The sequence below is a fragment of the Hemibagrus wyckioides genome, linkage group LG11, assembly GCF_019097595.1.
Source record: "Hemibagrus wyckioides isolate EC202008001 linkage group LG11, SWU_Hwy_1.0, whole genome shotgun sequence".
Lineage (NCBI taxonomy): Eukaryota > Metazoa > Chordata > Actinopteri > Siluriformes > Bagridae > Hemibagrus > Hemibagrus wyckioides.
The window spans coordinates 13,729,735-13,743,184 of NC_080720.1; the positions used below are offsets into that span (position 1 = coordinate 13,729,735).

Below are 13,450 nucleotides of genomic sequence, written 5' to 3' on the forward strand. Positions count from 1 at the left end.
CAGTGGTGTAAAACACGCCGCCACTGGACTCTAGAGCAGTGGAGACACGTTCTCTGGAGTGACGAATCGCACTTCTCCATCTGGCAATCTGATGGACGAGTCTGGGTTTGGCGGTTGCCAGGAGAACGGTACTTGTCTGACTGCATTGTGCCAAGTGTAAAGTTTGGTGGAGGGGGGATTATGGTGTGGGGTTGTTTTTCAGGAGCTGGGCTTGGCCCCTTAGTTCCAGTGAAAGGAACTCTGAATGCTTCAGCATACCAAGACATTTTGGACAATTCCATGCTCCCAACTTTGTGGGAACAGTTTGGAGCTGGCCCCTTCCTCTTCCAACATGACTGTGCACCAGTGCACAAAGCAAGGTCCATAAAGACATGGATGACAGAGTCTGGTGTGGAGGAACTTGACTGGCCTGCACAGAGTCCTGACCTCAACCCGATAGAACACCTTTGGGATGAATTAGAGCGGAGACTGAGAGCCAGGCCTTCTCGTCCAACATCAGTGTGTGACCTCACAAATGTGCTTCTGGAAGAATGGTCAAAAATTCCCATAAACACACTCCTAAACCTTGTGGACAGCCTTCCCAGAAGAGTTGAAGCTGTTATAGCTGCAAAGGGTGGACCGAAGTCATATTGAACCCTATGGATTAGGAATGGGATGTCACTTAAGTTCATATGCGAGTCAAGGCAGGTGAGCGAATACTTTTGGCAATATAGTGTATGTATGTATGTATGTATGTATGTATGTATGTAATAAACTGAAGGTCATGTATAACAATTTAAAAAATGGACTAAGCCATTGTTTCTCAGTGCTAGAGTATCCTTAGTTGACATGGACATTTTGGTGCTTTCTTTGCACACAACTAATGAGCCAGAACTTGGTTAAAATGACAAATTTTTATAGGACGGGAATATTTATACATATTTGACATATTTCTTTTTTTAGGCTAATATATAAAAAGTTTGAGACTATTTCAGAAACTTTGTGAAAGGGAACCTGTCTTTTGGGTTGGATTTGAGGATTTATTGTAACACCTGTGTCAAGCAGACTTGGCAACCCAGCTTATATTGTCTGAAAGGATGCAGAAGGATGTGCTGAACACTAGGAACACTATTCAGCTCTTAGAACAATAGGGGGGAAAAAAAGAAAACAGTAAAAAGTACAGATTAGTCTGGCTTTGATTTTATTGTAAGCTATTGTTTCAACTTAATCCTGCAGCATTAACCACTCATGTTATCACTTCCTAAATTCAGTTTTCCATTTTTAATTGTGCTTCCCCAGTATATTTTGATGATGGAAAAGCTTCATTTTGTTTTACTTTTTCTTAAAAGCATAAATATTTGATCTACTCGCTGGATGAACATTTCCACCTTTTCACTGGAAGCTTTTAAACGGTATGCCTCAAGCAAAAAGCAATTAATAGGCCGTCTTAAGTGCAGGAATGAGATACAGCCTTAGTAAATTGGAAGTTAATTTCAGATGCATCATGAGCGCATAGTGCAAATTCGCTTCAAGTTGTGTTTTAAAGTTGTTGTGGCATCATACTATTCTAGGGTCAAATTCCGGTGTATCATACCCATCTGACAAATCAAGTTCCTGATAAAATATTCTAAGCTGACATCATCAGCGCTTCACCAAATGCTTGTTAAAAATCCGTAATAAAAGTTGTCAGTCTTGAATGTTCAACTGGTTGTGTTCCTTACATTAATTTGTATCTGCTAACCCAGAGTGTCGTTAAAATGTGACCTGTAGTTTACTTGCTGCAGTGGACACCTTATACTGTGGTAAGCACAGGAAAAGACTACTGAATAATTAATGAGCTATCAATCTAACAACAGATGCTGTAGCAACAGGAATAGCAGCCCAGCAGACCTGCATGCTCCAATGAGGACAAAAGCGCATAACATTTGTACCCTGTAGCACCAAAAAACAGAAAACAAAAGAAAAAAAAACTGAACTGATGCTGCCATGACACTGTCCTTACTAAATTATTTACAAAACGCTGTGGTGATGCTGTTGGCATGGCATGGTGCAAATGCATATACCGGTCAGCATGTCATACATAAAAAAGCATAGAGAGGCTTACATGTCTTCCACTAATATACTGCTTGTTGAGCTGTAATGACAGAATTCTATGAGTTAGCATATAATTTACCACCATATATATATATATATATATTTCCATGTGTTTGCAGTATAAAACAACATTTAAAGCATGTAGTTTGGCATGATGAAATTGGAAATATCACATTGAAATGCAGTATTTCAGACAAAAAGGTGTGTAAAACATCATATTTATGTTTTATTGCTATTTCAAATTTTTATATTTCTGTAAAACTGCTTTGAGACAATGCTCATTGTTAAAAGCGCTATACAAATAAAACTGAATTGAATTTAATTGAATATTCGGAAATGTGTACTTATAAATATACACATTTCCAGGTATTTCTTTTTATTGTTTGTGGTTAATAAATGAGAATAAATGAGAATTTTTTTTCTTTTGAAGCCCCATAGAACTACACACACCTAATATGTAATTCTCTATGTATCTATAATATGTATCTATTCTCTTTTCCTTTCTTTACATTATCATGGATCTTAGCTCTTCTACCCACCCCTGTTCATTCATCTCAGTTTAATTAATGTAGTGAAACATTGGAGTTTTATTGCTGTAAATTCTATTCCAGACTTGATATTTTTAACATGTAGAAAATAAAGGTGCTTACTTGAGTGGAAGGGGACGTCTCTGTATCAGCCTTGTAATTTATTTCTAATGAGTTCTTGGCAGCTGTATCAGGTTGCGTTTTGCTGTCAGTAGACCTTTGGGGGCATCATAAGGGACAGAAGCAATAAGACAGTGTTTATGGTGATGCTTGCTTTAGTATGATAGGTCCCCATAGAAACATTTCCTCTACTGCTTATCAGAACATATGTTAGAGAAGATGGTTACCAAGCAAAATCTCCAGAATTTTTGGATGAGCGTCTTTTGTCCAGCTTCCATTTCCTGCTACCGGTTCTCTCTGGATGAGGATTGAGTTCCTCCCATTTCTCCAGGGGTGAAGGAACACCTGCACCCAGCATCCAAGAACATACATATTATCTGAGATACAGCAAGTGATTTATTTTCAAAGGTTTCACACGTTCACGTTTACTTTCCCCCTCGACCTGAATACCTGAATCCAGAGAATCTTTCACAGGTGTACGAGAGCAGGTTTTGTTCTGTTCAACGTCTACTTGGATCAGCTCGGTTTCATCTGCTTTCTTTCTATGAGGCGTGCTCTTGGAGGACATGGGACTCTTTCTGGACTCTTTCTTGTCTTTGCTGTTCCTCCTCTCACCGGGCTCACTCAGGTCTAGCAGGTCCAGAGAAGAGGACAGCACTGGGAACCAGAGATGCGAATGTGTTCAATAGGATGACCTCATTATTCTTTATTCTCTTACTTTTTACTCATCTCCCCGAATAGCATACCACAGTTTCCCTCCCAAAATTAGCAGCACTGTAATATGATGTGAGAGGAACGGCTGCTACACTGGAGATTGGCTAATTTGGGAGAACAAAAACTAATTAAAATGTCTAATCTTAGGAACAACTAGGTTTTTTTTCCACATTATGTGCATAATGATGCAAAATCCTATACAATCACAATCAAAACAAGAGCTGATCTATATCAAAAGCACAGGCTTCTGTCTTTTAATTAGCATACATGTATAGCAGCAAAGCATGGACAACGTGGCCCTTAGTTCAGAGAAATGTCTGCAGCAGTCGAGTATTTGCACTGTCTACAGGAAGGAACAAGAAATGATGACATTCCCTGTTAGCGGCTATGGCTCTGGGCACTCACCTATAAGAGCGGCCACTGTAATTAAAAAACAGCAAGTGGATCTGACAGCCAGAGGGTTCAGAATGACATTATCTTTAATTTTATTTCTTTTTCTGCAGCAGAATAGGTCTAACAGTCAGTCTGTATTTTAGATCATTAGAACCTATCCATGTTTAGACGATCCATTACTATTTTTGTTTTGAGTTTAATTACTTAATGATTGTTTAAATGACAGGCTTCATATTTTCACATAACATCATACATTTGGTGTTGGAAGCAAGCACTGAACATCGTCACTGAAACCAACCAGAGTTAATAGTAGCACTATTCAAAATGCGGTGGACGTACAAGTACATCAGGAAAAATCAATGATAAACCATTATACAATTATTACTCTACATGATTTATTCAATACTTTGTGTGATCCCATGCTTAAAAAACGTCTGTATCAGTGCATGAGAGCTTTGCTACTCTGAGACACCTCTTAATCAAAATGCTTTACATTAATAACAGGTGTAACCAACTTCACAGCAGATCACACTCACACTCATGCAAATAGAAGCAGGATGCATAAACTCTGAAGGTTTTGCTAACAGTTGCTGTAGAGATGCACTCACCATCCACTTTATTAGGAACACTCGTGCACCTGCTCATGTATACAGGTATCCGGTCAGCTAATCAGATGTCAGCAGCACAATGCATAAAATCATGCAGGTCAAGAACTTCAGTTAATGTCCACATCAAACAGAATGAGGGAAATAGTGATCCCAGTGACTTTAATTTTTGCATAGTTGCTGGTGACATATGGGCTGGTTTGAGTATTTCAGAAACTGCTGCTGATCTCCTGAGATTTTCATACACAAGAGTCTCTATACAGCCGAGTTTACACAGAATGGCGCCAAAAAAAAAAAAAGAAACAGGAAGTGTATACTAAATTAAATAAGCATTCTACATAAGCAAGGAGAACAGAAAGGCATCTCAGAATTAACAATTACTGCATCATTTCAGAGATCAGTAAGTAGCCGAGCTGATTCTTTGCCATCGCAGTGCATCAGCCAGATGTAGCTGTAGTTTGGCGATATGTTCCATGTCAATTGTGTCATTCAAACTTGAGGCTTCACATGGTATAGCTGCACCGCCTTGCTCTCTCTCTCTCCTATTTCTACCTCAATACCACATTGAACATTGCTGAAAAATGAAAAGTGAGAACTGTCTAGAAGCACAAGCCACACAAATGTATTTCCCAGAGGTATGGCTGAAGCAAACCAGAAAACAAAATAGATGGTGATCTTGTCCCTAAGCCAGCTACAGATTGTCAATTGTTTAAAAAAGCAATAAAAGAAAATCACCTTCCTCTGTGAGGCATATTTTAAATTACAGGAAATTGCTATGGCAGCTGTTTTTGTATTAATATTCAGAGGACAGTAGAGATTGAGGATATTAATCGTTACCCAAGGAGAAATAAAATGGCCGTGTCTGAGGTTTTTCTTAATTAAGCAGATGCGACCAGATGTTCAGCTGTTTATAAATCCTGCATTCGGTCTCCGTAAGATTTCCTCAAGAGAGTAAATCACACTTAAAATGCAGCAGTATCACCTGGGGGTTACAAAAGCAACTGTAAGAGAATTTAGTCAGAGAAGAGTCTTCCTCTAGAAAAACATGATGCAAATTTGCATTAGAAGTAAAGACTCAAAAGCTGTCCAATAATCAAAGCGTAATTACACAAAGATCCTGATATTGCTTTCTAAATAAGCATCTTGTACTTCTCAGACAGAACTAAGTGGCAACACTATATCTTTTGTTCACAGCAAGTATTACCCAGTCTTCATCTTAGAGTAACAAACTGCTGTTTTATTGCAAATAGACGGATCTTCCAAATGAAAAGTGGATGCAATTAGAGCCTGGATAGTGGCCTCTCCAGATGTATACACAATTAGAGACTAACAGCAAAGGGTCTCCTCAATGGGTGTAGATGTCTTAAGTGTCTTGTAAAAGAGGAAATCTAGAATGCATGAATAAGGATCTTTAGTCTTTTTGTGTACTTGAAATAATGAGTCTGTCTGAAACTAAGCACTCTCACATTTCTAGCACTAGCTCTTCATTGAGCCATGTTTTGGAAGCCCAACCAAGTGTTGTTCACTTGAAGAAGGTAGTAAACATCTCACTCAGAAGAAGTATGGAAATATTTATAATGTGTAGGAAAGGTTTTTCATGGCTGTATGTGACATAAAAAGAAAACTGACTTATGTAGAAAAAGGAATAATATACAAATATAATAAAATAAAAGAATATAAAAAATATAAAAAATAGAAGGTACAAAAATATGGACTATATATGTGCAGATATTGCTATGGCTGATATGGCTGAAGTTGTTGAAATGGTTGACTATTTAATAAATATTTATTAACATGGGCACAATACATGTATATGATGCCATAACTGAATAAATGATGCATAATCTTTATATGCATTTATGAATAATGAACTTGCAGAAGCATGTCCTCTTGTTTGTTGCCTCTGAGGGCCTACTGCAAAGGTGTTTATTCTTGTTGGTGCTCATGAACATTTAGAGTGAGGGCTGGAGCTAGACATCATGAGAGAGAGGTCAGCTTTTCCATTACCTGCTGTGTTAGAGGTCACGGGGCGGGCAGCTCCATCACACTTGGTTTCGCACAAGAAGTCGTCGATGGAGGGGCTTAGCAAGGGACGGCTCTCTTGTTGTTCACTCACCAGCTGAAACAAAACAAAAGAAAACAAGTGCAATAGTTCACTGAGAGATATATATGTGCATTTTGATGAATGCAGACATCTACCTTAGAGCAAACCCAGTCTGATTTGTCAGTCCCATCCTAACTGCTCTATTTACAGATAATACCTCCTATTCCCAGCTTGGGTCCTGGTGTTGTGTAACATGACTCCTGTATCCTTTTTGCTTAATGTAAGCTTTTATTCGTTCCTTGAAGGCCAAGTTGCAACAGTCCTGACACAGTCAGCTGACATAGTGAAAACGAAAATGAAATAACACACTACATGATGGTTTTGGCATTTCATTACGCACGTGTAAAGTTCATGTAATTAAGATGACGTCCCCCAGCTATTTCTTACGACTCTCATCTTACAAGTCCATACATTTTTGAAAGGTTGTCTGGCCTTCAGGGAGTCCAGCATCAAAGAACTGAGAAAACATATCAATCATCATCCAGCTCTCATGGTGCTCTTTCAGTCATGTTAGACTAACCCCAGTGAAAGGACTTTGTGTGTGCACTGCAGGCATCTTCTACTGTAAATGACTCTACATCAGGAATGTCACTTCTTAAAGATGGATACAATTGTAAAGCACTGATGCTGATCTTTTCTGAATTTGTCCTTCCCCTTTCCTATAATTTCTATGCAGCTGCTGCTTTTCTATACTGCTGCTGTTAATGTTTTTAATTTAAAATAAAATCCATATCCATAGATGCTTGATTTGGCTATGTTTGCATTATACAGCTGTACTGTCATACTGTAGAGAGAAATAAGGCATCTGGTGTCCTGGACATTCATTGTCTAGCAGCTGGTTAGGTAATAACTCACATGTAGTGTTGGATCACATCCACATGTTCTATAGCTCAGATTTTTACATAGATAAATAGATAGATTTACATCCACATCAACAGACAGACTAGTGTACTGGTGTGTTTCAGAAACAAATATGAGCGCAGATTGAGATTTGTTAAAATTTCTGGACTTGCCTCATTGGAGATTCAATTAGAATCCAATTTCACCAAAAACTTAATGACATTTTCAGACCTAGAGCTTGTATTTATTGTCACACAATTTGAATTATGAAGGAATGAAATTAAGATTTCATACTGGTTCGAGGAACAAATTGACAGAATCATAAACAGCCTTAACTTTCTGTTCCTCAACAGATATGTAAATTTAATAATATCTGTTACCCACTGACAGTACTACTTGTTCTTTCCATGTTGTCCGCTAGTTTATTATTAAAGTCATACCTCCAAACTCTCGAACTCATCTTGCTTACATTTCATTCAGCACCTCAATTTACATGTACTGTGCAGCACAGGCTGTATAATGTTACATGATGTGAGTTCATGGATGAGTACACAAGATAAATTAAACTTAACCGTAAATGTTTTCTCACAATAAAACCTCATTAAATGAAACATCAGACAGATATTCAAGCCTGTTTGTTGCTCTGCGCTTATAATCTCTATAAGAATTAGAGCAAAACAGCTTAGCTAGCAAACCCAGACAAGGGATACGAATTTAGCCCGCTAGCATGTCTGACCATTTTTAAATGGGGAATTTGCTGGGTTGTTTTTATTTTTATTATTATTCTTTTGGAACAGAAACAGTAAATCTTCAGTAAATTAAGTGTTCAATCACTTAATGCTGTTCCTGTAGTGACTGTGGGTACATCCCAAAACTTATAAAAACCTAATACTACATATTACAGTAGTATACTACAGTAGTATCCCCTGTTGGTGGCATTTTATTAGTATCATGCCTGTAGCATTGCTAGTTGGTTTTTGCTGCTGGGGAATGCTTCCGGTTTCCTAACATGAACTCCTAGAGTTACAACACCTTAGAGATGAAGAAATTGAGACGTTTCATTTGTCGATCAGGGTTTATGGACCTGTTATAAACAAGTTACATACATTCTGTGAAAATGAAATTATGGTGTCTACCGAAGCAAAACCATTTTACAGGATAGATTTCCTCATGTGGAAGTATGTGATGTACCATGTTATGGATTAGCATGTAGTTGTAGCAGAAACAGGCTGAAAGTTTTATAGATAAATCACGACTGCTTGTGAGTGGCACTTGTATTCAGCATCTGTTAGTCTCATTAAAAAAACTTCATCCTCTAATTGCCAGCAGAATTTGAGGAGAGAAAATCTTTTAGAACTATGCCATCTAATTAGATCATTTTCTCTCTGTATTCAATTAAAACCAATCTGCACTGAATATGAATATAAAAGAACAGGCAACATTGATGGCAATCATTAAGAGGACAGGGTCCGTCCTAGTAATTAAACCAAAATAACTCCAAGCTTTATTGTAATTTGGCAAAAAAGACAGTTTTTTGCGTTTGGTTCCTTGTTTCATTGCATCAGCAGGTAGTTACATGGAACTTAAGGTTGCTCAACCTGAATGGAGAGAAAACAGCTAGTTCTTATTAATTGCTGAAATCCTGATTTGGGACAGGACCTTAATGACACTCAGGAGGGGCGTTTACACAAACTGCATTAAATCAGAAAATCTAATTCACCTGACTGTTAAAATGATGACAGATTATAGGCAATATGTTATGCTACAGGAGCTTAATACCCAAATTAAATGCAGTCATTAGTAAAATATGTGGTTATATGTGGGCCAATGGTATTAACTGACCCAAATTACCTTGGCTAATGCCGCAGTAACATGCTGATGTACCATAACATAATGACAACAAACAAATCAATCTGTAAAATAGACTGTTTTCCATGTTGGCTAAAGTAGCCCAAACAAAGCCTGGACTTTATGATGCTATTGGCCACAAATGTCCATAGTGCCTTGTATCTCTCACAACGTTTGGCCATCACCATTCATTAAGAATTAGCCTATGGTAGTACAGATGGAAATGGGTGTTCACCAGCTGCTAAACCAGCAGGAGGTATAAAGCACTGAACTACATTACACAACTATTGTGTAAATAAGAAACATGACTAAAGGTTAAGGACATGTGCTAATATTTATCATGAGGTAAAACAGAAGCATAGTGAATGGTAGTGATAAATATCACCAAAGTCAACTTTAGGCTACTTACTCATCAGAAACACCCTGAGATGAGCTAGCATTAAAAGATTCACAAACTCAAGTGCAGGATGTGGGGGGCATCAAGGTCATATACTTAAGTATTTAATTAGGATGGGCTAATTAGTCTAGAATAATTTTACTCTTCTGGGGTTTAGACTAGAAGCATTCTTCTGATGTCCTGTCATGCTGTGTCTTTTCACAAGTGCCAATGGGCCTAATAACGTGCATAACTATTCTGCTTACCCTTTCCACTCACTGCAAAATCTAGCTGGAAGTGAAAGGCCACGTAATTACCTATGTTGCCCAACAAAAAACATGAATAATGTTAGCTTCTACTCTCATAACAATTACAGGAACTTGTCCTGATTCATTCTCCTGAAGAGGCATTTTCTTGAGCACTTGTCCATCTGTTGCCTCTCAGCGAAATCAGATGAAAATTTTGTACCTTTTTTTTGCTCATATTCCCTGCAAAGTATTCTTTCCCTTTGTTTACACAAGCTGGAGGGCAAATCGAGAATTATGTAATGGAAAAGCTCAGCTAATTGTGTCGCTCGAGTATGGTTCCTATTGTCATCTCTAAGATATTGTTGTCAAGGGAAACCAGGAGCAGTGAAGCTAGCAGGAGTCTTGAGGGACATAGACGGGGCCAGCAGGGCAGGAGAGGGGGTTAAGGAGACAATCATTACACTGCTTTAGATAACAGTAGGAATTTACTTCCTGCAATGCACAAACTATTATATTTCAGCAGGTCTGATTTTCCTAAAAATACTTTTCCTTCCTGTCTTAATGGTGAAATTTAAGCTACCTGATGTCTCCTATCTTTGAGGCAGAATTAAATCAACGATTCAGCATTCCTCCTGTTTTTCATAGTTGATATTAATTTATCTGGAGAATTGAATAAATAAAATGACACCATTCATGATTTAGAGGTTTATAAGTAAACCTGTCTGTTCTGTATTGATCTTTTTGAAGGTCGACATCTCTATTGACTTTTTAACAAAGTCAAAAATCCAGCATTGCTTGACTTTCTTTCCCCCAACTGTGTTTCATTTCAGCTTTAGAAAATATAGACCTGATGCAAACATGCTATGTATGCCTGACTCTGGTACTGAGTTATGTAATACCACATCTTTTTATCCACAATGTGGTAACTCTATTAGGATTAAACCTAAAAGCAAAACCCGAACATCAGACCGCTTAAACATTTCCAATAAATAGCTGAATCTCATTCAGTCACAGTCAGTACATGTGGGAAAGGCAAGATGTTGATACATAGACATTTAAATATTATATAGATATTTATTAACTTGTGTAAAATTCACATACAGGTATACCATAAATCATTGACAGCGCACGCCACTCAATTAAACTAGCACATGTATCATTTCACAAATTGAACGAACGGATGTCACACCTACAAGAGCTCTGCACACACACGACTACATGCACAAGTTTAAAAAGCATTTCACAAAACAAATGACTGGAATACACAGGAAACACACAAGCAAGCCAAGATTGGCATTGGCCAGACCCAGACCAGACACAGAGAAGCAAAGCGACTCACTATAACACACACATACACAAGAGAGACTGCTTAGAAACATCTAAGGAATTTGGAAAAGAAATTCATGCTGTTACATACACAACTAGAGAATGAAACAGAGACCAAGGTTAGCTGCTTATGAGGTGTAAAAAACCCATTATGTCAGGCAGTGAAGTACTACTCTGGGAATGATTTCTCCTCTTATTTCATTTCACCACTTATATTATGGAACAGGCCTGTCACCTTGTGACAAAGTTGTGCTTAGTTGTGCTAAGATTTGATACAACTAATGTCTACTTAAACTCATTTAAACAAACCCAGTTATTCCCATTTCTGCAGCTAAGACTACCTACAGCTAAACATACTAAAGATCTCCGTTTTATACCCCATAGAGCAGCTCAGAATGAAATAAAAACAGCATGTGGGAATTGGTCAGTGAGTTTTTGATGGGAGACAGATACTATGAGTTTAAAGCCTTTAAAGTAGAGGTTACAAATGGAATGGTCAAAGCCTTGCCATTGGTTAAGTCCAATCCAAATTGACAAGGCCTTTGACCCTCAGGGTTGCTGCGATAGATCTGCCCACCTTGTTGGTCACCGTGAGGAGGGGTTTGCCTTCTGGGGACGCCTTATTGGGTATCTCCTTCAGGACCATGGCAACGGCCTTATCTGCAGCCCTAGAGTCTTTCCCCTATAACAGTGAAATCAACAATGACTTGTGTCAGGACAAAAATGTTCAGTTATTCCAATATATTAATCCTCCTAGGGTGTTTATTCTCTAATGTTGCCCATCACACACACCTTCCTCACATACATCACTCTGTCTGCTGATGCAGGGGCCGTAGAAGTGATGCAAACATCCATAGGCTTGTCTTATCATCCACAGGCTTGGCATTATTATTATAGAGTTCTAGAAAGTCAGTCATTTCTGCACTCAGTCATCACCCAAAACAGTCTGACAGATTCAAAAGCTGGTTATGTAAGAGTATCAAATTGATCCAAAAACCGACCTTTATTCTGGAAAACAAATAATATATACACTGAAAAACCAAGTCACTGACTGTGAAGAGATTTTAACTAAAAGAAAAACAAAGAAATTTAACTGACAAGAAGACTTTTAGTGTGTTGGGTTCCACGGTGGATCCTAATAGGACATAACAAATGTGGTTAGAGATAAAACGCTACCAGAATGCATAGCAAATCTCTGCTTCGTTATTAATATCTGCTTTAATTCAGATCGGCTATGAGGCTGATAGAAAGTTGATTTGATCATATATTGTGAATTGTTACTTTGCTGTAGAACACACCTGTAGAGCACATCATTTTTAAGTTCATTTTTATAGATACTTTGTTAAATGGGGTATATTTCTTTTCCTTCTGTAACCTACAAAACTTTGGTGGGTGCAAAGATTTGTACTCATCTGTGTATTCTTCAAGAGTGACTTGATGTAGTATTTTAATTAGGTGGGAAAATTGTAAAATTTCTGATTAAATGTAATTTCTCTTTCACACAATACATTTCAGTGTATTGAACTTGTCTTTTCAGTGCAGACAAGTCTTCAGTGAATTTCCCTCAAAATGATTAAACTGGGTTAAACCTAAAACTCAAATCCACTTGATTTTCTTTTTAATAAATTCATCTCTAATCTAAAATTAAGTCATTCTCTGTCTTTAGATTTTTAATTTACCATCTTTACCCTTTTAGTCTGTGCATCACCAAGTCAGCCAAAGTGTACTAGCCTAAGTAAACTGTCAGTAAAAGGTTTTACATAAACAAATATGCTATGAAATCTGACGCAAGTCACTTTGGAAAATGGCATCTGTTGAACTCTGTAAATGTAGGACAGACAGTATTTGCTTGCTCAACATGATATGATACAATGATGTGATCTCCTATGTTGCACTTAAAATACAGCAACAGTACAGCAGAAGAAAGTATGGATCAGTCCTCTTTATTTGAAACTGAAAAAGAATGTTCGATTTAATGAAATATATTGGTTGCCATACAAACCTGCAAAAATTAGATATTAGCAGAGGAAGTGCTTTAGATTTTTAATGCATAAAAACTGTTTGCTAATTAAAAGACCTGAACCTGCTACAGCAGATGCTTTAACAGAAATGTTATTTAATTTCATTTAATTTGATCCACAATATTTACGCTGAAATAGACAGGCAGGAGTAATATAAATACAAATATATTACTGAATGCCATTTGAAGGCTGTACTATAAATATAATCATAGAAATTAACTATAGTGTTGCAGAATTCTCCATTCTGATTGTCCA

At 37.5% G+C, this 13,450-nt stretch overlaps 1 protein-coding gene across 4 annotated transcripts in view; it reads right to left on the reverse strand.

Annotated features, from left to right (window-relative positions):
- pex5la (peroxisomal biogenesis factor 5-like a) overlaps window positions 1–13,450 on the reverse strand; it is a 74,991-nt gene that overhangs the window by 24,287 nt on the left and 37,254 nt on the right. Inside the window, exons 2-8 of one of the 4 annotated variants that reach the window (XM_058402994.1) lie at window positions 11,967–12,075; window positions 11,752–11,856; window positions 6,440–6,551; window positions 3,171–3,377; window positions 2,948–3,065; window positions 2,724–2,817; window positions 2,084–2,113 (exon numbers count right to left, since the gene is read on the reverse strand). In XM_058402994.1, the coding sequence (XP_058258977.1) occupies window positions 2,084–2,113; window positions 2,724–2,817; window positions 2,948–3,065; window positions 3,171–3,377; window positions 6,440–6,551; window positions 11,752–11,856; window positions 11,967–12,029 (729 nt within the window). In that variant the 5' untranslated portion in view covers window positions 12,030–12,075. The remainder of the gene's footprint in view (window positions 1–2,083; window positions 2,114–2,723; window positions 2,818–2,947; window positions 3,066–3,170; window positions 3,378–6,439; window positions 6,552–11,751; window positions 11,857–11,966; window positions 12,076–13,450) is intronic. The other 3 variants (XM_058402997.1, XM_058402995.1, XM_058402998.1) reach the window with 3 other exon arrangements.